Source organism: Ranitomeya imitator, chromosome 3 (genome assembly GCF_032444005.1).
Source record: "Ranitomeya imitator isolate aRanImi1 chromosome 3, aRanImi1.pri, whole genome shotgun sequence".
Classification (NCBI taxonomy): Eukaryota; Metazoa; Chordata; class Amphibia; order Anura; family Dendrobatidae; genus Ranitomeya; species Ranitomeya imitator.
In genome coordinates, this window is record NC_091284.1 from 843192752 (window position 1) to 843219112 (window position 26361).

A 26361-nucleotide genomic window follows, 5' to 3' on the forward strand; every position below is an offset into this window, starting at 1 on the left:
GTCGGCCCTTAGGAAACTTACTACCAGGAATCAAATTAATAGCACAATCGCAATCCCTATGAGGAGGTAGGGCACTGGATTTGGGCTCATCAAATAAATCCCGGTAATCCGACAAAAACTCCGGGACTTCAGAAGGGGTGGATGACGAAATAGACAAAAATGGAACATCACCATGTACCCCCTGACAACCCAAGCTGGACACAGACATAGATTTCCAATTCAATACTGGATTATGGACCTGTAGCCATGGCAACCCCAAAACGACCACATCATGCAGATTATGCAACACCAAAAAGCGAATATCCTCCTGATGTGCAGGAGCCATGCACATGGTCAATTGGGTCCAGTACTGAGGCTTATTCTTGGCCAAAGGCGTAGCATCAATTCCTCTCAATGGAATAGGATACCGCAAGGGCTCCAAGAAAAAACCACAGTGCCTAGCAAACTCCATGTCCATCAAATTCAGGGCAGCGCCTGAATCCACAAATGCCATAACAGAATAGGACGACAAAGAGCAAATCAGAGTAACGGACAAAAGAAATTTAGACTGTACCGTACCAATGGTGGCAGACCTAGCGAAACGCTTAGTGCGCTTAGGACAATCGGAGATAGCATGAGTGGAATCACCACAGTAAAAACACAGCCCATTCCGACGTCTGTCTTCTTGCCGTTCAGCTCTGGTCAAAGTCCTATCACATTGCATAGGCTCAGGTCTATGCTCAGATAATACCGCCAAATGGTGCACAGCTTTACGCTCACGCAAGCGTCGACCGATCTGAATGGCCAAAGACATAGACTCATTCAGACCGGCAGGCATGGGAAATCCCACCATGACATCCTTAAGGGCTTCAGAGAGACCCTTTCTGAAAATTGCTGCCAGGGCACATTCATTCCACTGAGTGAGTACAGACCACTTCCTAAACTTCTGACAATATATCTCTACCTCATCCTGACCCTGACACAGAGCCAGCAAGATTTTCTCTGCCTGATCCACTGAATTTGGTTCATCATAAAGCAATCCAAGCGCCAGAAAAAACGCATCAACATCACGCAATGCCGGATCTCCTGGCGCAAGGGAAAATGCCCAGTCTTGAGGGTCGCCACGTAACAAATAATGATTTTCACTTGTTGAACAGGGTCACCTGAGGAGCGAGGTTTCAAAGCAAGAAACAATTTACAATTATTTTTGAAATTCAGAAACTTAGATCTATCCCCCCCCAAAAAATCAGGAATTGGAATCCTAGGCTCTGACATCGGATTCTGAACCACAAAATCTTGAATGTTTTGTACCCTTGTAGTGAGATTATCCATCCAAGAGGACAGACCTTGAATGTCCATATCTACACCTGTATCCTGAACCACCCAGAGGTAAAGGGGAAAAGAGAGACAAAACACACTGCAAAGAAAAAAAAATGGTCTCAGAACTTCTCTTATCCCTCTATCGAGATGCATTAATACTTTGGGCCACCTGTACTGTTATGACCTGGTGGTTAGGACAATAATGGACCTGGTGGTTAAGAGCACACGGAATGACTTGATAGTTACTAATAATACAGGACAAGCTCTGGGACGTGGGAACTCTGCTGACCGCAATCCCTAATCCTATCACACACACTAGAAATAGCCGTGGATTGCTCCTAACGCTCCCTATGCAACTCGTCACAGCCTAAGAAACTAGCTAGCCCTAAAGATAGAAAAATAAAGCCTACCTTGCCTCAGAGAAATTCCCCAAAGGAAAAGGCAGCCCCCCACATATAATGACTGTGAGTTAAGATGAAAATTACAAACACAGAGATGAAATAGATATAGCAAAGAGAGGCCCGACTTACTGAACAGTCTTCTTCTCCCCATCATTGTTCTGGAGATCCGAACGGTAGTCTTACAGCAGGTCCACTGCCTTCTGGCGGGTCTCTCTATCCGAATTCAATTGGATAATGCCACGGCGGTGCCTTACGTCAGTCATCTAGCAGGTACCCACGGTCAGGCGCCATGACCGAGGTACCTCACTTTCTCTGATGGGCCGAAGTCTATTATTCGGTGATCTCGGCAGTATATATCCCAGAAGTAGAACTCTGAACGGCAAACAAATTCAGCCGTCAGGGTTCCGCCTCAAGTCAGTGGGAACTTCACCCCGAAGTCTTCCATCAGATCTGTCCTTACTGGAGCTCTCCAGTTGTAGGTGGGATGACATCCAGACTGAAGGCCAATGTACTCGAGTTCGTGGTTCGGCCTCGAGATCCAAGAGCCATCGCTCTCCATGCTCTGGTTCTGCCGTGGTACCAGTTTCCATAACTCCCCTTCCACTGCTTCCGAAAGCCTTTCGGAAGCAGAAAGGGGCCCCAGTGATCCTCAGAGATCCGCACTGACCACGTCCGTTTTTTTGTTTGCGGAGCTAGTATCTTCTCGCCTTATCGCAGCACAACCGCAAGTAGGGACTTTCTCACAGGGAGTTTTCACACGTAGTTCTTCCCTATCGCATACCGTTACATCATTGGGACCTTATTATTCCTAGGAGCCTTACAGTAGGCTCCTTTTTCATCTGGGCAGACTTTACTATCAGGGAAAGTCGTCCCGTTCTCCTCTGCGATATTCTCACTCTGACGAGTCTTCGGAGCTAGCTTCTCTGCTCTTCCCTTATTTCCTTCGAGGCAAGGTTGTCCTCAGGCCATCTCCATCCCTTGTTACCAAGGTGGTACTGTATTACCACTGTTATGAGGGCATAGTTCTTCCCTCATCTCTTTTGGCTCCAGTCCACAAAATGGAATAAGATCCCCCATATTCTGGACGAAGTGAGTGATCTGAGTAGGTACGTCTTGAGGACGGCGTCCTTCTGAAGGTTGGACTTTTTATTTGGGCTTCCTGATGGTAGAGGAAGGCTTCCTGACATTTTCAGGAAGGGTTTAGCCGTTTCATCGACCATGATAACATGGTGAATTCTTTTCACCATCCAGGAGTCCTTCCGTGCTAGATGTCAGCCTATCTCCCTGTCTATCAAGGGGTCTAGGCACCAGGCGTCAGCAAGGCACGCCTGCAAGCTTGCGGATTCGTCCAGTCCGCATGCATTCTTGAAGCACTATAATTCCCACACTTCCACAGATGTGAGTCTGGGCAGGCGGACTCTGGAGGCAAAGGTAACTTTGCGGTCAGCACAAAAACTACAAAAAGACCACGCAGAGGGCGCAAAAAGACCCTCCGCACCGACTCACGGTGCGGAGGCGCTCCCTCTGCGTCCCAGAGCTTCCAGCAAGCAAGACAAAAATTAAAATAGCAAGCTGGACAGAAAAATAGCAAACAAGAGAAAAACAAGCAGGAACTTAGCTTCTGCTGGGAAGACAGGTCACATGAACGATCCAGGAGCGAACTAGACCAATACTGGAACATTGACAGGTGGCATGGAGCAATGATCTAAGTGGAGTTAAATAGAGCAGCCAGCTAACGAATTAACCTCGTCACCTGTGGAAGGAAACTCAGAAGCCGCAGCCCCACTCACCACCACCAGAGGAAGCCCATGGACAGAACCAGCCGAAGTACCATTCATGACCACAGGAGGGAGCTTGACAACAGAATTCACAACAGGTTCCCCCCCACATATGGGGTATCAGCGTACTCAGGACAAATTGTACAACAACTTTTGGGGTCCAATTTCTTCTCTTACCCTTGGGAAAATAAAAAAATTGGGGGCGAAAAGATAATTTTTGTGAAAAAAAAATGATTTTTTATTTTTACGGTTCTGCATTATAAACTTCTGTGAAGTACTTGGTGAGTCAAAGTGCTCACCACACATCTAGATAAGTTCCTTAGTTGGTGTACTTTCCAAAATGGTGTCACTTGTGGGGGGTTTCAATGTTTAGGCACATCAGTGGCTCTCCAAACGCAACATGGCGTCCCATCTCAATTCTAGTCAATTTTGCATTGAAAAGTCAAATGGCGCTCCTTCCTTTCCGAGCTCTCCCATGCGCCCAAACAGTGGTTTACCCCCACATTTGGTGTATCGGCATACTCAGGACAAATTGTACAACAACGTTTGGGGTCTATTTTCTCCTGTTACCCTTGGTAAAATAAAACAAATTGGAGCTGAAGTAAATTTTTTGTGAAAAAAAGTTAGATGTTCATTTTTATTTAAACATTCCAAAAATTCCTGTGAAACACCTGAAGGGTTAATAAACTTCTTGAATGTGGTTTTGAGCACCTTGAGGGGTGCAGTTTTTAGAATGGTGTCACACTTGGGTATTTTCTATCATATAGACCCCTCAAAATGACTTCAAATGAGATGTGATCCCTAAAAAAAAATGGTGTTGTCAAATTTTAACTTTTATAACTCCCTAACAAAAAAAAAAAATTTGGTTCCAAAATTGTGCTGATGTAAAGTAGACATGTGGGAAATATTACTTATTAAGTATTTTGTGTGACATATCTCTGTGATTTAATTGCATAAAAATTGAAAGTTGGAAAATTGCGAAATTTTCAAAATTTTCACCAAATTTCTGTTTTTTTTTCACAAATAAACGCAAGTAATATCAAAGAAATGTTACCACTATCATGAAGTACAATATGTCACGAGAAAACAATGTCAGAATCACCGGGATCCGTTGAAGCGTTCCAGAGTAAAAACCTCATAAAGGGACAGTGGTCAGAATTGTAAAAATTGGCCCGGTCCATAACGTGCAAACCACCCTTGGGGGTAAAGGGGTTAAAGTCTCTGGGTCGTTTGCTACTTCATAAACCATAAAGCCCAAACTAGTAACAAAAACAGCCTTTATGGCACAAATGAAATTAAAAAGCCCATACAAAGTCCTTCCTAGTATAGCTCCCACCTTGTGAGACGGACACGCACGACCGCTCTCACTGGAGCTTCAGCCTGGAGGCTTGCTTCCTCCAAAACAGCACAAACCAAAAAAAAACAGTGACTGGACATTTAACTCCCTCCAACCACACCCTTGAGGTAGAGATATGGTGGGTAGGCGGCATTGATAATTATTGTTCCCGCCTGTGTGGGAGTAGTTATATCGCCCACACTGCAGTGTGCCCAATAGCAAGTACACAGCAGGCAGCATTTCTGCCGACTAATTACCATAGGTGCAGTACCTAGCCTGACCTGAGGGTAAGGGGGCGCCAGAGAGCTGCAGGTTTCAAACCGGAACTGGGAAGTGGGATATAGATAAATCCGCTTCAGAAGGAACCAGGGGCAACCAAAAAAACCCTTGTTCGTGACAAATTGGTGTGAGTAGTGGGGAGTCTGGGAACAATAAAGATATCCTTCCCGGGATCCCTGACATACTGCTGGGATCCGTGACATAGTGTTGGCAGCACGGTGTGAACCGTGACATATTATTGGCAGAACGGTGGGATAATAGAGCATTAGTGATCGGGTTTGAGCAATCATCACTCCCACTAAAAACTTTCACAGTTCTTGCGAGGACTCTGCGTAAATAAGTCTGGAGAGCAAGCTCAGTGTTTTATTAGTCCTGAGACGATACCGTGTGTACTTGTGATTACCCCCTCCCTTTCTCTTCGTTTTTCTATCCTATCTTTTATTAGGCAATGTTGGACGCGAAAGGAGAAGCCTGGTACACCCAGCAGAAGAAGGACACTCTTGTTGGAGTATGCATGTACCATGGCCTGGACCCCCAGGGCAAACCCAAGGCTCAAATGGTCACTGAACTGGTGCAACTTGAAGCAGACCAAATCTGGCCTCAGAGCCCAGAGGCCGCAGAAGCCGGCACAAGCGAAAATTGTGCAGCAGTAGAGGTCTAACTACTGATTGCCGGCCCAACTAACAACCAGGGCGGATTGGACCCCCACCTGCAGGTGGCCTTGAAACAACTCGCCGCCAATCCAATGACCGTGATGGACGTCTGCAGCTGATCCAGCATTACCATGAAAAAGCGGAAAAGCAGGAGGCAGAGAGAGTCCAGCGGGCTGAGCGGGAGGCCCAAGCAGGGAGGGACCATGAACTGCGGCTGCGACAACTCAGAGCCGTACCATCTACCATGCGGAGCAGTGAGTCAAGCAACGTTCAGTTATTATTATTATTATCTATTATTATAGCACCATTTATTCCATGACGCTTTACAAGTGAGGAGGGGTATACATAATAAAAACAGGTACAATAATCTTGAGAAATACAAGTCACAACTGGTACAGGAGGAGAGAGGAACCTGCCCGCGAGGGCTCACAATCTACAAGGGATGGGTGAGGATACAGGAGGAGAGAGGACCCTGCCCACGAGGGCTCACAATCTACAAGGGATGGGTGAGGATACAGGAGGAGAGAGGACCCTGCCCACGAGGGCTCACAATCTACAAGGGATGGGTGAGAATATAGGAGGAGAGAGGACCCTGCCCGCGAGGGCTCACAGTCTACAAGGGATGGGTGAGGATATAGGAGGAGAGAGGACCCTGCCCACGAGGGCTCACAATCTACAAGGGATGGGTGAGAATACAGGGGGAGAGAGGAACCTGCCCGCGAGGGCTCACAATCTACAAGGGATGGGTGAGGATACAGTAGGTGAGGATAGAGCTGGTCCTGCAGCGGTTTGGTCGATCAGTGGTTACTGCAGGTTGTAGGCTTGCCGGAAAAGGTAGGTCTTCAGGTTCTTTTTGAAGGTTTCGATGGTAGGCGAGAGTCTGATGTGTTGTGGTAGAGGGTTCCAGAGTAGGGGTGATGCGCGATAGAAATCTTGTTTGCGATTGTGGGAAGAGGAGATAAGAGGGGAGTAGAGAAGGAGATCTTGTGAGGATCGGAGGTTGCGTGTAGGTAAGTACCGGGAGACGAAGTCACAGATGTATGGAGGAGACAGGTTGTGGATGGCTTTGTATGTCATGATTAGGCTTTTGTACTGGAGTCTCTGGGTAATGGGGAGCCAGAGAAGGGATTGACAGAGGGGAGAGGCTGGGGAATAGTGGGGGGACAGGTGGATTAGTCACGCAGCTGAGTTTAGAATAGATTGGAGGGATGCGAGAGTGGTGGAGTGGAGGCCACAGAGCAGGAGGTTACAGTAGTCGAGGCGGGAGATGATGAGGGCATGGACTAGGGATTTTGCAGATTCTTGGTTTAGGAATGTACGGATCCGTGAAATATTTTTGAGTTGAAGGCGGCAGGAAGTCGAAAGGGCTTGGATATGTGGTTTGAAGAAGAGATCAGTGTCAAGGATTACCCCGAGACAGCGAGCTTGTGGGACTGGGGAGAGTGGGCAGCCGTTTCCTGTAATGATAGGTTCGTTCACATATACCCCAATAAAGACAAGCCTTGGTCACAGGTTCGGTGAGTGTTGCCACGTTTTTTCTATTATTATTACTTGGTGCCTTCCTGATTTCCTACGCGAGCACCTCCCGAGATTGTCGGGTTTCCATTATTGAAGACTTAGTGTGCACCGGATCTCGCTTATAGGTTGTGCTGCTTTATTTTGTTCTCTCTTTTTGTAGAAGTAAGATTGCGGTCGGCATGCACGCCCCTTTATAGGACCTGTGACGCTGCAGAAAGCAAGCCAATCACTGTCATGCCCTTCTCTAAGATGGTGGGGACCGAGACCTATGTCATCACGCTGTCCACACTCTGAGTCCTCCTTCATTGGCTGACAAAAGGCGCTGAAAGCGTCATACGAAACGCGACTTTGGCGCGAAGATCGCCGACCTCATGGCCGATCCTACACTAGGATCGGGTCGGGTTTCACGAAACCCGGCTTTGCCGAAAGTCGGCAATTTTTGAATTTGTCCGATCCGTTTCGCTCAACCCTAATGTACATGTCTCACTTTCAGACTGGAGTGTAATGGGGTGGGTCAGGAATTTATGTTCTCCCTTGTCAAGCAGCATTTATTACGGTCTCCCCCATTCTGACATGACGATCATGTGTACTGGCCTAGAGCTCATTCCCAGTACCATGGATGCAGTGCGGTCAGTGCTGGTCTCTCTTAGCAGCAAGGGACGTGACATTGGTGTTAATGTGTCCTCCGTGTCACCTTTTGTGAATTAGAACCAACCAGAGCCTGCTCTATTGTTTCTCTGGTATCGCTCACCTGATAAGCGTCAGATAAGAAATAGAAACAGCTAGAGACATACAGAAGACTCACAAGTCAAGCTGGAGAGGTGGGAGGCAGGTGAGTGAGACTTCTAAGTGTATGGTAAAGTGGGAGAGGTGCGAGGCACGTAAGTGAGTTTTCCGAGTGTACGGTAAAGCCAGAGAGGTGCGAGGCAGGTGAATGAGACATCCGAGTGTACTGTAAATCTGGAGAGGTGTGAGGAAGGTGAGTGAGACTTCTTAGTGCACAGTAAAGCAGAGAGATGTAAGGCAGGTGAGTGAGACTTCCGAGTGTATGGTAAAGTGGGAGAGGGGTGAGACAGGTGAGTGAGACTTCCAAGAGTACGGTGTTACGTGTTACAGAACCACTCAGCACCCAGAATACGTTGTGCAGTTATATGTATGTATAATAGGTTCCATGTGAGACGCATGTCCCTAATGCATCAGCCCACAAGCTGCACCCCTGGGCAGAGGGGACATGATATTCCCCTTTTGTCCGTCCCCCACCTTTGTAATTCCCACAGTAAATATCGGCAGGCTCCGACCACCTGCGGCTATTGTAATGTATGTCTGGCTTGCTGCTTTTCTATTGGCCTGCCCTCTGTATCTGTGGGATATATTCTGTGTCCTGTGAGTAAAGTGTTGTCAGACTGTAAATACGTGGAGAAGCAGTGATCTTTTATATGCGACCATGTAACCAAGCGATTCCAGCCAGCGTCCTTCATTCAGACTCCAGCCAAAGCAGAGTGGACCTCCTGAAACACGGGGTGGTACTGAAAGAGGTACCCCAGCGTGGTAGACCCCGTTACATACGGTAAAGTGGGAAATATGTAGGCAGGTGAGTGAGGCTTCTGAGTGTACGATAAAGCGGAGAGTTGTGAGGAAGGTAAATGAGGCTTCTGAGTGTACGGTAAAGTGGGAAATATGGAGGCAGGTGACTGAGACTTCCGAGTATACGGTTAAGCCGGAGAGGTGCGAGGTAGGTGAGTGAGGCTTCTGAGTGTATGGTAAAGTGGGGAAGGTGCGAGACAAGTGAGTGAGACTTCTGAGTGTACGGTAAAGTGGGAGAGGTGCGAGTCAGGGGAGTGAGACTTCCGAGTGTGCGGTAAAGTGGGAGAGGTGCGAGACAGGTGAGTGAGACTTCTAAGTATACGGTTAAGCCAGAGAGGTGTGAGGCAGGTGAGTGAGTTTTCCGAGTGTACGGTAAAGACAGAGAGGTGCGAGGCAGGTGAATGAGACTTCCGAGTTTACTGTAAATCTGGAGAGGTGCGAGGAAGATGAGTGAGACTTCCGAGTATACAGTTAGGCCAGAGAAGTGTGAGGCAGGTGAGTGAGTTTTCCGAATGTACGGTAAAGACAGGTGCGAGGCAAGTGAATGAGACTTCAGAGTGTGCGGTAAATCTGGAGAGGTGTGAGGAAGATGAGTGAGACTTCTGAGTATACAGTAAAATGGGACAGGTGCGAGGCAGGTGTCTGAGAATTTAGAGTGTACGGTAAAGCGGAGAGATGTAAGGCAGATGAGTGAGACTTCCGAGTGTACGGTAAGCAGTGGATGAGATATATGTACAGGAGAGTTGTGGATGACATCTGTAGACAGGAGAGTTGTGGATGACATCTGTGGACAGGAGAGTTGTGGACACTGTTGGACTGAGGTGCCGAAGGCCCACCAGTAACATTGTCTTTGGGGGCCCACTCTTCACCTGCGTGCAAATATTACACTGCCATCTTTCACAAATTTACTTACATCTCTATATAATAATAAACTGGGTAGCATGGTTAATGAATGATGAGATGCTGATCTTTTCTATACAGAGTGAATCAAGTGAATTATGCCAAGTACTGCCCATACAAACGGGTTGTGGGCCCATGTCTGCACAGGGGCACACCGGGGGGATTCCCCTGCTCCCCTATGGGCCAGTCAGAGCCTGGGTGTGGATGACATCTGCAGACAGGAGAGGTGTGGATGGGATCTGCGGACAGGACAGGTGTGGATGGGATCTGTGAACAGGAGAGAAGTGGATGACATCTGCGGACAGGAGAGGTGTGGATGGGATCTGTGAACAGGAGAGAAGTGGATGAGATATATGCACAGGAGAGTTGTGGATGACATCTGCGGACAGGAGAGGCAAAATGGGATCTGTGAACAGGAGAGGTGTGGATGGGATCTGTGAACAGGAGAGAAGTGGATGAGATATATGCACAGGAGAGTTGTGGATGAAATCTGCGGACAGGAGAGGTGTGGATGACATCTGCGGACAGGAGAGGTGTGGATGGGATCTGTGAACAGGAGAGAAGTGGATGACATCTGCTGACAGGAGAGGCGAGAATGGGATCTGTGAACAGGAGAGAAGTGGATGACATCTGCGAACAGGAGAGGTGTGGATGGGATCTGTGAACAGGAGAGAAGTGGATGAGATATATGCACAGGAGAGTTGTGGATGACATCTGCGGACAGGAGAGGTGTGGATGACATCTGCTGACAGGAGAGGTGTGGATGACATCTGCTGACAGGAGAGGTGAGAATGGGATCTGTGAACAGGAGAGAAGTGGATGACATCTACGGACAGGAGAGGTGTGGATGGGATCTGTGAACAGGAGAGAAGTGGATGAGATATATGTACAGGAGAGAAGTGGATGGCATCTGCGGACAGGAGAGGTGTGGATGGGATCTGTGAACAGGAGAGAAGTGGATGAGATATATGTACAGGAGAGAAGTGCATGACATCTGCGGACAGGAGAGGTGTGGATGGGATCTGTGAACAGGAGAGAAGTGGATGAGATATATGTACAGGAGAGAAGTGGATGACATCTGCGGACAGGAGAGGTGTGGATGGGATCTGTGAACAGGAGAGAAGTGGATGGCATCTGCTGACAGGAGAGAAGTGGATGGCATCTGCTGACAGGAGAGGCGAGAATGGGATCTGTGAACAGGAGAGAAGTGGATGACATCTGCGGAAGGAGAGGTGTGGATGGGATCTGTGAACAGGAGAGGTGTGGATGACATCTGCGGACAGGAGAGGCGAGAATGGGATATGTGAACAGGAGAGAAGTGGATGACATCTGCGGACAGGAGAGAAGTGGATGACATCTGCGGACAGGAGATGCGAGAATGGGATCTGTGACCAGGAGAGTTGTGGATGGCATCTGCTGACAGGAGAGGTGTGGATGGGATCTGTGAACAGGAGAGGTGTGGATGACATCTGCGGACAGGAGATGCGAGAATGGGATCTGTGACCGGGAGAGTTGTGGATGGCATCTGCTGACAGGAGAGGTGTGGATGGGATCTGTGAACAGGAGAGGTGTGGATGACATCTGCGGACAGGAGAGGCGAGAATGGGATCTGTGAACAGGAGAGAAGTGGATGGCATCTGCTGACAGGAGAGTTGTGGATGACATCTGCTGACAGGAGAGGTGTGGATGACATCTGCGGACAGGAGAGGCGAAAATGGGATCTGTGACCAGGAGAGTTGTGGATGGCATCTGCTGACAGGAGAGGTGTGGATGGGATCTGTGAACAGGAGAGGTGTGGATGACATCTGCGGACAGGAGATGCGAGAATGGGATCTGTGACCAGGAGAGTTGTGGATGGCATCTGCTGACAGGAGAGGTGTGGATGGGATCTGTGAACAGGAGAGGTGTGGATGACATCTGCGGACAGGAGAGGCGAGAATGGGATCTGTGAACAGGAGAGAAGTGGATGGCATCTGCTGACAGGAGAGTTGTGGATGACATCTGCTGACAGGAGAGGTGTGGATGGGATCTGTGAACAGGAGAGGTGTGGATGACATCTGCAGACAGGAGAGGTGTGGATGGGATCTGTGAACAGGAGAGAAGTGGATGAGATACATGCACAGGAGAGGTGTGGATGACATCTGCGGACAGGAGAGTTGTGGATGACATCTGCTGACAGGAGAGGTGTGGATGGGATCTGTGAACAGGAGAGGTGTGGATGACATCTGCGGACAGGAGAGGCGAGAATGGGATCTGTGTACGTGAGAGACAGGATGCGATTTGTGTAAAGGTGAGGTTTGTGGCATGGTCCTATAGATCTGCTTTATGCTGAAAGGTTAGTGGAAATGCTGAACACAATGAGAAAGTGGACAAGTGAGCGATGGGTGAGAGCTTCCATACCTGTCATTGGGTATTGTAGATGTCTCCTGGAGATGCAGTCACTAGTTTAAAGAGCAGGTAATTAAAGGGCATCTGCCAAGTGCACTAACGCTATCACATTGGTGACATAGTGGCCGGGCACCTGCATAACCCTTGTAAGATTGCGCTCACTAAGTGTATTGGGGGACACTCGCTTGGCACGGGATTAACGTAGTCAGGCACGATTTTTGAACACAAAACAGTCCATACAGTTTATTAAAGTGTCATAAACCGGGTTATGCACAGTTCACATTATACATTCCATAGAACACAAAAGGCACAAACTGGTGATGTTAACTTGCAGCTTTATCTTGTACACTTCATATACGGCTTTGTTTCACGGACACTAAACATGCTGGACCTCTCACTTTGCCCAGTTACCATGGGTGTCCGTACGCCGTACACTTCACCAATGTCCATGGAGCACAACAGGCACCAACATACGACATTACGGTTTGCAGCAACTAAACACGCTGGTCCTCTCCTGACCAGTTGCCGTGGGTTACCACACAGTTCATTTCACAAGTACCAACAGTCTGTACAGGTACCTTAGGGGAGCTCCTGCTCCACCTGCTGACTCCTCGTCAGTCCACTCCTCCGGGAAAGCTGCCTTACGGGGTTCACCAACCTGCCTGGCCGGCACACATCAGTCAGTCCAGAGCCACTGAAGGACGGTAGCTTCACCCACATAGACCATCCAGAACCAGAGTCTTACTGTGTGCTATTCAGGATTCCTACTCCCAGGAAATCCAACACACTGGCATCTCCTCCTCACATGAACCGCACATGTGACCTGTCCAGGTGCTATTCAGGACCTCTGTCCAACACCCCAGGCCACCAGGTCCAAAGCCCCACCATGTGCTATTCAGGACTCCTACTCCCAGGAAATCCAACACAGATGGTTCAGTGTGCTATTCAGGGATAATAATAATAATAATAATAATCTTTATTTATATAGCGCCAACATATTCCGCAGCGCTTTACAGTTTAACAGTTTCAAACACAAAAGTCATAAGTAACAACGTTAACAATACAATAATTAAAGCAAAATAAGACGACCCTGCTCGTGAGAGCTTACAATCTACAATGAGGTGGGGGAGATACAAAGCACAGGTGTGTATTTACAATGATGTATTTACAATGATGGTCCAGCCATCTTCAGGGGTTGGGGAATAGATGGGGATAGTGAATGGGCTACACACACACAAACATAACATGACTGATTAGTGAACGTGATAGGCCGCTCTGAACAAATGTGTTTTGAGCGAGCGCCTAAAACTATGCAAATTATGGATGGTCCTAATATCTTGGGGTAGAGCATTCCAGAGGATTGGCGCAGCACGGGAGAAGTCTTGGAGTCGGGAGTGGGAGGTACGGATTAGTGCAGAGGTTAGCCGAAAGTCATTTGCAGAGCGCAGTGGTCTGTTAGGCTGATAGACAGAAATGAGGGAGGAGATGTAAGGGGGGCCGCACTGTGGAGAGCTTTGTGGGTGAGAACAAGTACTTTGAATTGTATCCTGTAATGAATGGGCAGCCAGTGTAACGACTGGCGAAGAGCGGACGCGTCCAAGTAACGATTAGCCAGATGGACAACCCTGGCTGCTGCATTAAGGATGGACTGGAGAGGGGAAAGTCGAGTGAGGGGGAGGCCAATTAATAGAGCGTTACAGTAGTTCAGGCGGGAGTGGATCAGGGCGACCGTGAGGGTTTTAGCTGTCTCCATGGTGAGAAAATACGTACGCTACTCACCTGGTAGCAGTGTTTTTTCAGGAGCCATGACAGCACAACGAGAGAGGGGATCCGCCCTTCAGGGACAGGAAACCTACAGACATAAAAAGGGCGGCACCTCTCTCCCACGTCAGTTGTTTCCAGAGCATGAGAGGACCACCTTGGTTAGTAACACAGATGCAGTATATACAAAAATACTTTTTATTATGCAAGTGAATATAAACTTTAACTCAAGATTAACAGGGTGTTGAATTATCCAAAACATAGGGTAGGGAATCTAAGGGTGCTGTCATGGCTCCTGAAAAAACACTGCTACCAGGTGAGTAGCGTACGTATTTATTCAGTCGCCATGACAGCACAACGAGAGACTTTCAGAGACGAAAGATTTAGGGGGGGGGATAATAGCTTCTAGCACTCTTCTCCCAAACGTAAGGTCTGAGGAACTACCCAGATCTAATCTGTAATGTCTAAGAAAGGTAGAAGGGGAAGACCATGTGGCCGCCTTACATATGTCTTCGATTGACACTTCTGACCTCTCCGCCCAGGAAGATGCCATGGCTCGCGTGGAGTGTGCCTTTATACCATCTGGAACTTCGTTGCCACCTGCGGTATAAGCGAGAGAGATTGCCTCCCTAATCCATCTGGCTAGAGTGTTTTTAGATACTCTAAGACCTTTCCTTACCCCTTGATAGGCTACAAATAAAGAGTTATCTTTTTTCCAGGAATCTGAAACTGTAATATATCTAAGGAGGCATCTCCTCACATCTAAGCAATGGAATTTACGTTCTTTATCGTTAGTAGGATTGGAGCAAAAGGAGGGAAGGACTACCTCCTGAACCCTGTGAAATTTAGACGCAACTTTAGGCAGATATAGGGGATCGGGTTTTAATATGACCCTATCCTCCCTAACTTGCATGTATGGTGGATGTCTGGAGAGTGCCTGCAGATCACTAACCCTCCTAGCAGATGTGAGAGCAACTAACAGGGCTGTTTTGATTGACAGGATCTTCACAGGAATAGTATCAATGGGCTCGAATGGGGCTTGCGTCAGGGCTGAGAGTACCAAATTTAGGTCCCATGGGACTAAGCTTTGTTTAATAATTGGTCTAGACCTGGTGACTGCTTTAAAGAATCTAGCAATCCAGTGATTACTGGCTAAATTAAGATTATATAACGCTCCCAGCGCTGACACCTGAACTCTAAGAGTACTTGTGGCCAAGCCCATTTCCAGGCCTTTTTGTAAAAATTCAAGAACCTGGTTAATACATGGTTCTTGGTCAATTTGAGCCCCTGAAAAAGATAAAAATTTTCTCCATACTCTCACATAAATGCCCGTTGTAGATGGTTTTCTACTTTTAAGGAGAGTATTAACCAGATTCTGAGAGAATCCTTTCCCCCTCAGTAAGGACCTCTCAAGTTCCATGCCGCTAGGTGTAAGTTGGCTACTTGAGGATGGAGGATTGGTCCCTGGGAGAGCAGATCTGGTAGCTCTGGAAGAATCCATGGTTGGCAGACAGACATCTTTCTCAGCCAAGGAAACCAAGCCCTCTTGGGCCAAAATGGAGCTACCAAGATTACCCGGGCCTTGTCCTCCCGAATCTTCCTCAGGACTAGGGGAATTAGATTTAGAGGGGGAAAAGCATACGCGAGCCTGAAGTGCCAAGATATCAGCAGAGCGTCCACAGCGTATGGGTTGTCTTTTGGATTTAGGGAGCAGAATTGATGTAATTTTTTGTTCCCTCTGTTGGCAAAAAAGGTCTATCTCCGGACAACCCCATAACTGGATGATCTGACTGAAAATGGCTGGATTTAACGACCACTCCCCCTGTCTGAGCATGTTGCGGCTTAGATAGTCGGCTTTGGTGTTGATACTTCCTTTTATATGAAGCGCCGTCAGGGAGAGAAGATGTACTTCGGCCACCTGAAAGATATGATTTGCGACCTCCATCAATGTACTGGATCGCGTGCCACCTTGACGATTAATGTAGGCCACAGTTACCCGATTGTCTGACAAAAGCCTGACGTGTCGACCCTGTAGGGGTACAAGGAATCTATTTAAGGCATGTTTTACTGCCAACAGTTCTTTCAAGTTGGAGGAAGAGTCCTGTTCAGACAGAGACCATAGTCCCTGAACCCAATCCTCCCCTAAGTGAGCCCCCCACCCTTTGGGGCTAGCGTCCGTAGTCAGCACCCTAGATATGTGATTTATCCAAGGGACCCCCCTGTGTAAATTCGAAGTGTGAGTCCACCAACCAAGCGAATGTACAGTCTCCGCAGAAAGTGTGAATTTACTGTCGAGGTGAGCATTTAGGCGACGGGAATTGTGTAACACGTCCCACTGTAAAGCCCTCGTGTGGAACTGTGCCCAGAGAACTGCCGGGATGCAGGACGTAAGAGAGCCCAAGATTGACATCGCACCCCTGACTGATACTAAGGGATTATTTATTGCCCTGGTGACCAAATGCTTAATCTTAGCAACTTTTGTGTCCGGCAGGCGACATTCCTGCTGACTAGAGTCTATAACATATCCCAGGAATTCTTGTACTTTTAGGGGCTGAAGGCGCGATTTTTTTATATTGATCATCCAGCCCAATTTGTGTAACGCATCCATAACTTTCTGTAGTTGGTCTGAGCAATGCGACTCAGAATGACCCACAATTAGCAAATCATCCAGGTACGGGACTATTAATATATCCTGTTCATGCAAGTGCGCCATAACCTCCACCATGATTTTTGTGAACACCCTGGGTGCAACTGCGACTCCGAACGGAAGTGCCTGATATTGAAAGTGTTCTACTGTGCCAGCTAGTGAGACCGCCACCCTAAGAAATCTCTGATGATCAATATGAATTGGTACATGGTAATAGGCGTCTTTGAGATCTAAGACAACCATAAAACAGTGGTGAAAGAGTAATTTTATTGCTGTCTTGACCGACTCCATTTTGAAGGAGGGTATGAACAGAAAATTATTCAGGCCTTTTAAATTAATAATGGTGCGATATGAACCATCAGGTTTTTTGACCAGGAACAGAGGGGAATAAAACCCCCTACCTTCCTCGCCTGCAGGGACTCTGACTAGAACATTCTTCTGTTGGAGCTCCCGGACCTCAGACTCTAGTGCCAACTGCTCTGTAGAGGAGGAACGAACAGGTGTTAACATAAATTTGTCCCGAGGAGTATGGTGGAAGTCTAAGGTTAGGCCTTTCTCCACAATGCCTAGAATCCATGGATTGTTTGTAATCTGCACCCAGGCTGGGTAGAAGGCCGAAAGCCTACCCCCCACCTGGTCCGCTAGTCATTGTGGTTTCTTAACCTCTCGTGAAGGATTAAACATAAATCCTCTACCCCTTCTTCTGCTGTTGTCATATCTAGTAGATTCTCTGTTGGAGTCTCTATATGGTCTTCTGCGGTTGGACCATCCTCTATTATAGTCCCGTCTGTAGAAGGGTCTTCCTAGGAAGGGAAAGCGTTTTTTACTATCCCCTGCTTTTTCCAATAGCTCGTCTAGGACTGGTCCGAACAAGTGAGCCCCTTCACAAGGAATGCTACATAATTTTGTTCTAGCTTGTAAGTCCCCTGGCCAGCATTTTATCCATAGTGCTCTCCTGGCTGCATTGGATAATGCCGAGGACCTGGCGGCCAACCTGACCGAATCTGCTGAAGCATCTGAGAGGAAGGCTGCGGCATCCTGGATTGTGGACATAGAGGACAATATTTCCGACCTAGGGACTTTATCTCTGAGCTGATCTTAGAGGTGACCCAACCAAACCATCAAGGATCGAGCGGTACAAGTGGCTGCAATGGCTGGCCTCAGAGACCCCGCTGAAGTCTCCCAAGCTCCCTTAAGGAAGATGTCGGCTTTCCTATCTAACGGGTCTTTCAAATTTCCCAAGTCGTCGAAGGGGAGAGACGACTTTTTGCATGCCTTAGCGACTGCTGCATCCAACTTCGGGACTTTATCCCATGAGGACGAAGCCGCTTCTTCAAAGGGATACCGTCTTTTAAAGGCTGGCGGAAGCGACCCCTTCCTTTCTGGTTTCTTCCATTCTTTTGAGATTAACGATTTGATCTTGTCAATCACTGGAAAGGCTCTTCGGGATTTTCGCTCAATACCCCTGAACATAACATCCTGAATGGAACATTCCGATTGGGTATCTTCTATCCCCATTGTGCTGTTAACTGCTTTGACCAGATGGTTAACCCTTTCTAGGGACAAACAGGCTCGAGCAGACTCCTGATCCTCAGAGGAGGAAGTGGACGGAAGAGACCCTGAGCTCAGCTCACCCGAATCCGAATCTACCTCAGATAAAGGGGATGACCTTTTAGCTTCTGCCCCCCGAGATTTGGATCTCTCGGCACCTTTAATTTCCTGTCTCACCATCTCTCTTATTGTAGAGGTTAGATCAGGCGCCTCCTCCTCCAGTAAACGTTGAATACATATTTTACATAACTTCCTCAAATGTCCATCTGGAAGCGGCTCTGCACATTCGACACACTGCCTATGTTTGGCTTTGGACAAACTTTTCCTCCCCTGATAGAGGAAAAAAGACAAGGGGAACACAACCATCACTAAGTGGACTTTCACGAAGCTCACTTACCCCGTCCAGTAATGAGTGGTACCGTAGATGGGGGATCCTTCGAAGCCGGCAAATCTTTACGGGCTGAGGATTTTGGTATAGAGATCCGTGCCTCCTTAGCTCCACCAGCGCGGCTACTGCCACTAGACCGACGCTGGGAGCTTCTACGAGGCTTATCTGACAGCTGCTGCGGCTCCTGCTGCTGCTGGCTGGTAGTTCCTTCTGGCGACTCCATTATGGAATGGGTGAGGAACTCTGATTATCCCAGCTTGCCGCATTAAATACCCCCAAGGTACCGCCCCCGGATGGGGGCCAGCAGGGAATCCCAGGTGGCCATTAAACAGTCTGCCGCTGTGCTGCGCTACCCCTCCCTGAAGCCCAGACTGATCCCGCAGCTGGGCGCCGCCATTAGCCGGAGATGACGCTACTGCGCATGCCCAGCCGCGTCATCCGGCCGCGCCGCCCGCCGCGTCATCCGGACACGCCCCCTTCAGGACGCGGCGGCGGCGCCAAGCCGACACGCGGACCAGGACGCCAGCAAACCCCCCGGACCAATGCCGCGTCCCCGCCCGGACCAGCGTGACTCCCAGGACCCTGAGTAGCCAAGCACCTCCATAGGTATGTGCGGTTGCCTGAGAAGCTAGCCTATCAGAGGCTGCTTCCTCCTGCTGTCACCTACACCGCGCAGTGCCCCTGCCGTGTGGTGCTTCCTGCCCCCTGGACGGGCCGAGGTAGGGGACCCCCGCTACCTGTACCGGGCCGCCAGGAGTGGGGAGTCTTCTTACTTCGACCCCCTTGTCAGGGCCTGTCTGCAAGAGGTTCCGCTGTCAGGGACAGGAAACCAAACTGACGTGGGAGAGAGGTGCCGCCCTTTTTATGTCTGTAGGTTTCCTGTCCCTGAAGGGCGGATCCCCTCTCTCGTTGTGCTGTCATGGCGACTGAATAAAGGGCGGATTCTAGAGATGTTCTTTAGGTGTAAGCGGCACGAGCGGGCAAGAGATTGTATATGGGAGGTGAAGGAGAGATCAGAGTCAAACATAACACCCAGACAGCGCGCCTGCTGCCGGGGTGTTATTATGGTGCCACCCACGGTGAGGGAAATTTCAGATTTAGGGAGGTTAGTAGATGGTGGGAGCAGAAGAAGTTCAGTTTTGGAGAGGTTGAGTTTCAGATAGAGAGCGAACATGATGTTGGAGACTGCGGACAGACAGTCAGTGGCATTCTGTAGTACAGCGGGGGTAAGGTCAGGGGATGACGTATATAGTTGTGTGTCGTCGGCATAAAGATGATACTGAAAGCCAAATCTGCTGATGGTCTGTCCAATTGGGGCCGTGTAGAGAGAGAACAGAAGGGGGCCAAGGACTAAGCCCTGAGGTACCCCAACAGTGAGAGGAAGAGGAGATGAAGTGGAGCCAGAGAACAGAACACTGAAGGAGCGGTCGGAAAGATAGGAGGAGAACCAGGAGAGAGCAGTGTCCTTAATGCCTAGTGACTGGAGCCTAGAGAGCAGGAGAGGGTGGTCAACAGTGTCAAAAGCTGCAGAAAGGTCGAGAAGAATGAGCAGAGAGTGGTCACCATTACGTTTTGCTGTCAGAAGGTCATTGGTCACTTTGATGAGTGCAGTTTCTGTCGAATGTAGGGGGCGGAAACCGGACTGTGAAGGGTCTAGGAGGGAGTGAGTGGAGAGGTAACGGGTAAGGCGGGAGTATATCAGGCGCTCCAAGAGTTTAGAGATGAAGGGGAGATTGGAGACCGGTCTGTAGTTGTTTGTGCAGGATGGGTCGAGGGTGGGTTTCTTTAGTAATGGAGTAATGATAGAGTGTTTGAAGGAGGAGGGGAAAATGCCAGAGGAGAGGGAGAGATTAAAGATTGTAGTTAGGTGACTTGTGACAACTGGAGAGAAAGACTGGAGGAGATGTGAGGGAATGGGGTCGGTAGTGCATGTAGTCGGACGAGAAGAGGAGAGGAGCTTGGAGACTTCTTCTGTGATGGGATCGAATGTGGAGAGTGAGCCAGGGGCAATGAGGGGAGGGATGGGAGTCACTGAACTTAGTTGTTGGGAGCGGATTTCCTGACGGATATTGTCTATTTTCTCTATAAAGTGGGAGGCCAGGTCACCAGCACAAATATCTGTGATAGGGGCTTGTGCTTTTGGCCTGAAGAGGGAGTGAAAGGTGTCAAAAGTTTCTTGGGGTTGTTGGATAGTGAGGAGATCAGAGTGGTAAAGTAGGTCTGTTTAGCGAAGTGAAGGGCAAAGTTATAGGTCCTTAACATAAATTTGAAGTGTATGAAGTCTTCTGGTGTGCGTGTTTTCCTCCATAAGCGTTCAGCACACCTAGAGGATCGCTGGAGAAATCGGGTTTGCGATGTGAGCCAGGGCTGTTTTATTCTGTGTTTGGAGGTCCTGAGGGTGAGGGGAGCTACTTGGTCAAGGGTGCTTCTAAGAGTGTCATTGAAGTGATGTACCGCCAGATCAGGACAGGAAAAGGAAGAGATTGGGGACAATGATAAGCGTAGGGAGTCTGAAAGTGTAAGAGGGTCAATGGCTTGTAGATTTCTGACTGAATGGTAGGTAGGAGGGTGCTGGGGTGAGCGAGGATATGTGAGTGTGAAGGAGAGAATGTTGTGGTCAGAGAGGGGAAGCGGTGAGTTATCTATGTAGGAGATTGAGCAGAGCCGGGCAAAAACCAGGTCCAGGGTGTTACCGTCCTTGTGTGTCTCAGAGGTTGAGAGCTGTGAGAGGCCGAGAGAAGTGGTTAGTGACAGAAGCTGGGATGCAGATGTGGAAGTGGGGCTGTTAATGGGGATGTTGAAGTCTCCCAGGATAAGGGTTGGTAGTTCTGAGGACATGAAGTGCGGCAGCCAGGCAGAGAAATGGTCCAGGAAGCGGGTGGGTGAGCCTGGGGGCCGGTATATGACCGCTACTCTGAGGGAGAGGGGGCGAAAGAGCCTGATGGTGTGGACCTCAAAAGAAGGGAATGAGAGTGATGGAACTGAGGGGATGACCTGGAAAGTGCATTGTGGGGACAGGAGTATGCCAACTCCACCACCAGGTCTGTTTGTTGGTCTCGGGGAATGGGAGAATTGTAAGCCACCATGGGTAATGGCAGCAGGAGAGACAGTGTCAGAATCCTGAATCCAGGTTTCCGTGAGGGCCAGCAGATTCAGAGAGTTTTTCAGAAAGTAATTGTGTAGGAAAGGAAGCTTGTTACATACAGACCGTGGATTCCAAAGGGCACAATTAAAAGAAGGAGGGGATGAAGGAGTGCAATTAATATTAGTAAGATTAGTAAGGTTTCGATGTGAGGTAGGGTAGGGGTTGAGGTTGGTGGATGGTGGACCGGGGTTTGGGGAGATGTCTCCTGATATCAGCAGGAGTAGGAAGATAAAAAGCAAGTAGCTTTTGGGATTGTATGAAGTTTTTTTATGCAGTCTGTTTGGGTAAGATGGACTGAGGTTTTTCAGGAAGGTGAGAAGTGCATGGGAGCTGTACATGGGAGAGGGAAGGAGAGAGGAGCTGATGTATATGAGTCGTGATGGAGGGAGGATTGGGCGGTGAATGTGGATTGCAAGGGAGCATAGGAGGATAGGAATAATGCACATGGATAGAAGGGAGAGCAGAGTGTGGGTTACCTGACTCCTGCCCTGACTAACTGCCATGGAATAACTGCGGTGTCACGACGCTTATCTTCTGTGACGCTTTGCTTATGGGACGCTAGCGTGCACCCCCACTTGCGTGCACCCCTAAGGAAGGTTCTAAATTTATAGCCCAGAAGAGATGGATTGTGGGAACTGGTTGAGGATAATTTGGCAGCTGGCTAGCACACCAGGGTTTTTTTTTTTCTTTGAAAAGATGATCAAAGACACTCAGCCTGGTAAAATCTACTTTCACACCTTCCACCAGATAAGATCTACACTGATCCCAGTCATGGATAGTAAGTGGACAGTAAAGGCCCCTTCACATTAAGCGACGCTGCAGCGATACCGACAACGATCCGGATCGCTGCAGCGTCGCTGTTTGGTCGCTGGAGAGCTGTCACACAGACCGCTCTCCAGCGACCAACGATGCCGGTAACCAGGGTAAACATCGGGTAACTAAGCGCAGGGCCGCGCTTAGTAACCCGATGTTTACCCTGGTTACCATGCTAAAAGTAAAAAAAAACAAACACTACATACTTACCTACAGCCGTCTGTCCTCCAGCGCTGCGCTCTGCTTCTCTGCTCTCCTCCTGTACTGTCTGGGAGCCGGAAAGCAGAGCGGTGACGTCACCGCTCTGCTTTCCGGCTCACAGACAGTACAGGAGGAGAGCAGAGCACAGCGCTGGAGGACAGACGGCTGTAGGTAAGTATGTAGTGTTTGTTTGTTTTTACTTTTAGCATGGTAACCAGGGTAAACATCGGGTTACTAAGCGCGGCCCTGCGCTTAGTTACCCGATGTTTACCCTGGTTTCCAGTGAAGACATCGCTGGATCGGTGTCACACACGCTGATTCAGCGATGTCAGCAGGAGTCCAGCGACGAAATAAAGTTCTGGACTTTATTCAGCGACCAACGATCTCCCAGCAGGGGCCTGATCGTTGGTCGCTGTCACACATAACAATTTCATTAACGATATCGTTGCTACGTCACAAATAGCAACGATATCGTTAACGATATCGTTATGTGTGAAGGTACCTTAAGTTTTAAGTGCAATGCAACAGATAAATTATACCAATGAATTAGCAAACACATTAAATTATGTTTCTAGATGGTAAAGCAGCAGATGACAGACAGCCAGCAGAGGAGGGAGTTAATACCATTAGAGTCTATTGCAGCAGATGGGACAGCTATCAGAGGTAGGAAGTTGCACCATTTGATTGCAAAACAGGAGACAGCAAGCAGAGGGAGTTAATACCTGTGTGAAGAGAGAAGATGGATGTTAGTTCTGTGCCATGGAATAACTGCGGTGTCACGACGCTTTGCTTATGGGACGCTTTGCTTATGGGACGCTAGCGTTCCGATCCTACTCCCAGGACCTCCCAACACACAGGCTCTCCAGGACCTTCCACTGGAACCACACAGGAACCATACACCGGGACCCTGTGACCCACACCCTGGTCACATTATATACCCTTAACCACTCCCCTGGGTGGGAGTGTGGATGTGTGGCTAGTTTGTCCCACCCATCTCACACAACTAGCCTAGTAAGTCTCCCTTACCACTACACCATACATATACACATTCTTGAGGGACTACAGGTCCCAGAACAACCACATTGCATCAGACTTACTACGCAGACTCCCTCTGCGACACATATCGGCCATTCACATCACAGCCAGTCACTGTTTCACCACCATTATCACAATAGATATGCCTCCATGCACATCCGAAAGAGCACACACAGCGCCCCCTAGCTGTCACAGGGGTCACTGCATCACACCCTATAATTCAGCATTAATATTATTATTATTATTATTTATTGTTATAGCGCCATTTATTCCATGGCGCTTTACATGTGAGGAGGGGTATACATAATGAAAACAAGTACAATAATCTTAAACAATACAAGTCATAACTGGTACAGGAGGAATGAGGACCCTGCCCGCGAGGGCTCACAATCTACAAGGGATGGGTGAGAATACAGTAGGTGAGGGTAGAGATGGTCATGCAGCGGTTTGGTCGATCGGTGGTAGCTGCAGGTTGTAGGCTTGTCTGAAGAGGTGGGTCTTCAGGTTCTTTTTGAAGGTTTCGATGGTAGGCGAGAGTCTGATGTGTTGTGGTAGAGGGTTCCAGAGTAGGGGTGATACGCGAGAGAAATCTTGTATACGATTGTGGGAAGTGGAGATAAGAGGGGAGTAGAGTAGGAGATCTTGTGAGGATCGGAGGTTGCGGGTAGGTAAGTACCGGGAGACGAGGTCACAGATGTATGGAGGAGACAGGTTGTGGATGGCTTTGTACGTCATGGTTAGGGTTTTGTAGTGGAGTCTCTGGGCAATGGGGAGCCAGTGAAGGGATTGACAGAGGGGAGAGGCCGGGGAATAGCGGGGGGACAAGTGGATTAGTCGGGCAGCAGAGTTTAGAATAGATTGGAGGGGTGCGAGAGTGTTAGCGGGGAGGCCACAGAGCAGGAGGTTGCAGTAGTCAAGGCGAGAGATGATGAGGGCATGGACTAGGGTTTTTGCAGATTCATGGTTGAGGAATGAACGGATTCGTGAAATATTTTTGAGTTGCAGTCGGCAGGAAGTGGAAAGGGCTTGGATATGTGGTTTGAAGGAGAGATCAGCGTAATAGCATTATGCAAGTATCCAGACATGGTACTGAAAGTGTGAAAGGGCGGCTCCCGGGCCAAAATTTAATTTATTTTCTCCCGATTTAGTACAGTGGCCAGTCACCTGCATAATGCTATTAACCAGAAGATTATCCCATATCTGCAGGTAGATATCTGACCTAGCCCTATATACTGTAAATATACAACATAAAGGTGCAGTGATGTATACAGTACAGACAAATACACTGGTTTCATGATTGTTTCTTTCCACTTTACATCAGGCTGACCCGCTCATCAGGCATCATCATGGCATTATTCACTAAGGCGTGGGACTCGGTCGGATTTCTTCAGACAATTAACTCCGTGGTTCTCGGGCTCGTGGCTCAAATCAATGAATCTGCAACAACAGAAGAAATTGAATATGTAAAGAAGACCATGGAGTCCATTGACCGGCAGTTGGCGGTAGGGAGGGGCCTGATGAGAGATTGTGATGTCACCCGGTGTGAGGATGACATCGTAGTTGTGTACCAACAGTTGGCAACCGTCGTCCGTGCCGGAAAGTCTTACAAAGACAAAGAGAAAGAAGTGTTCATCCAATATGTGTACGACTACAAGATCGACAGGCAGCTGAATGCGCTGTACAATCGGCTCCTGGGGGTCTCTGTCCTGGCAGACCACGTGACTCTCCTACAGCAGGTCATTCGAGACCACCACCCCCGCCGCTGGGAGATGATCGCCTTCTGCCAGCAAGTGAACTTTGTATTGGCTACCGGTCTACTGTGTCTCTTCGTTCATGGGTCTCTGACAGGAAGAGATGTCCAGCTCATGATGGGCAGATGGACGGACAAAATGTCTGCTCTGTATCGGAGAATGGAGGACACCTCGAGAGATTGTGCTGCGTATTTCAAGGAGCAGGCCCAGGAGGATGTGGAGAAGTATCTACCTCTCAATGAGACCTTACCAGATGATGAAAAGGCAACAGCCATGTTGAAACTGCTGGAAAAGAACTATGACTGGCTGCGCTGGGCGGTGATGGTCTCTCGGTCATCACCAGATAGGGAGGTCCTAGTGAAGGGAAGCTACATCTCAGTCAGGGGGGATTGTGGTACTCAGGTGGTTCTGAGCTATAGTGAGAACCCTGTCTCCCTGGAAAAGGGGAAGATAAATCAGCTGATTGGGGAGCTGGAATGGAAAATCCCAAACCCACCCCCCGATGTGTATGCCAACATTGAGGCTGATCCAGGCTATGCCAAGACGTACCTTGCCCAGAGAATGCTCCAGAAGTTGTCAGAAGGTCTTAGCAAGGGGGTCACCATCCACACTGTGCCAGGGAAGCTGCAGATGAGCGGAGACTTTCCCCCGGCCTCCTGCGTCCTGTATGAGTACAAGCACAGGATGGCGTCTGGCACCGTGTGCATCTTTGGGTAATTACATAGATTTCTCGTTATTACGATACAATCGTAATTTCTCTCTTTTATTAGGGTCTTTCCAATAAATGTACAAATCATCGTCCTGTCACTGCCATTCCTTCTCTCAGCATCTGAAATCAACAGATAATCAACTCCTCATCATGAAGTTCCGGCAGTTCCTCCTGACTAATTATGAATAAATTGACAACTGGGTGTTTGCATTCTCCACGAAATA

The 26361-nt window shown here is 48.7% G+C and overlaps 1 protein-coding gene across 1 annotated transcript; it reads left to right on the forward strand.

Moving 5' to 3' along the window:
• The first annotated feature begins 5549 nt into the window (after positions 1-5549).
• LOC138672403 (uncharacterized) lies at positions 5550-26328 on the forward strand. The gene is made up of 2 exons (XM_069760340.1): positions 5550-6000; positions 24999-26328. The coding sequence occupies exon 2, from the start codon at positions 25024-25026 to the stop codon at positions 26143-26145; it is 1122 nt and encodes a 373-aa protein (XP_069616441.1). The 5' UTR covers positions 5550-6000; positions 24999-25023; the 3' UTR covers positions 26146-26328.
• Positions 26329-26361: the final 33 nt, after the last annotated feature.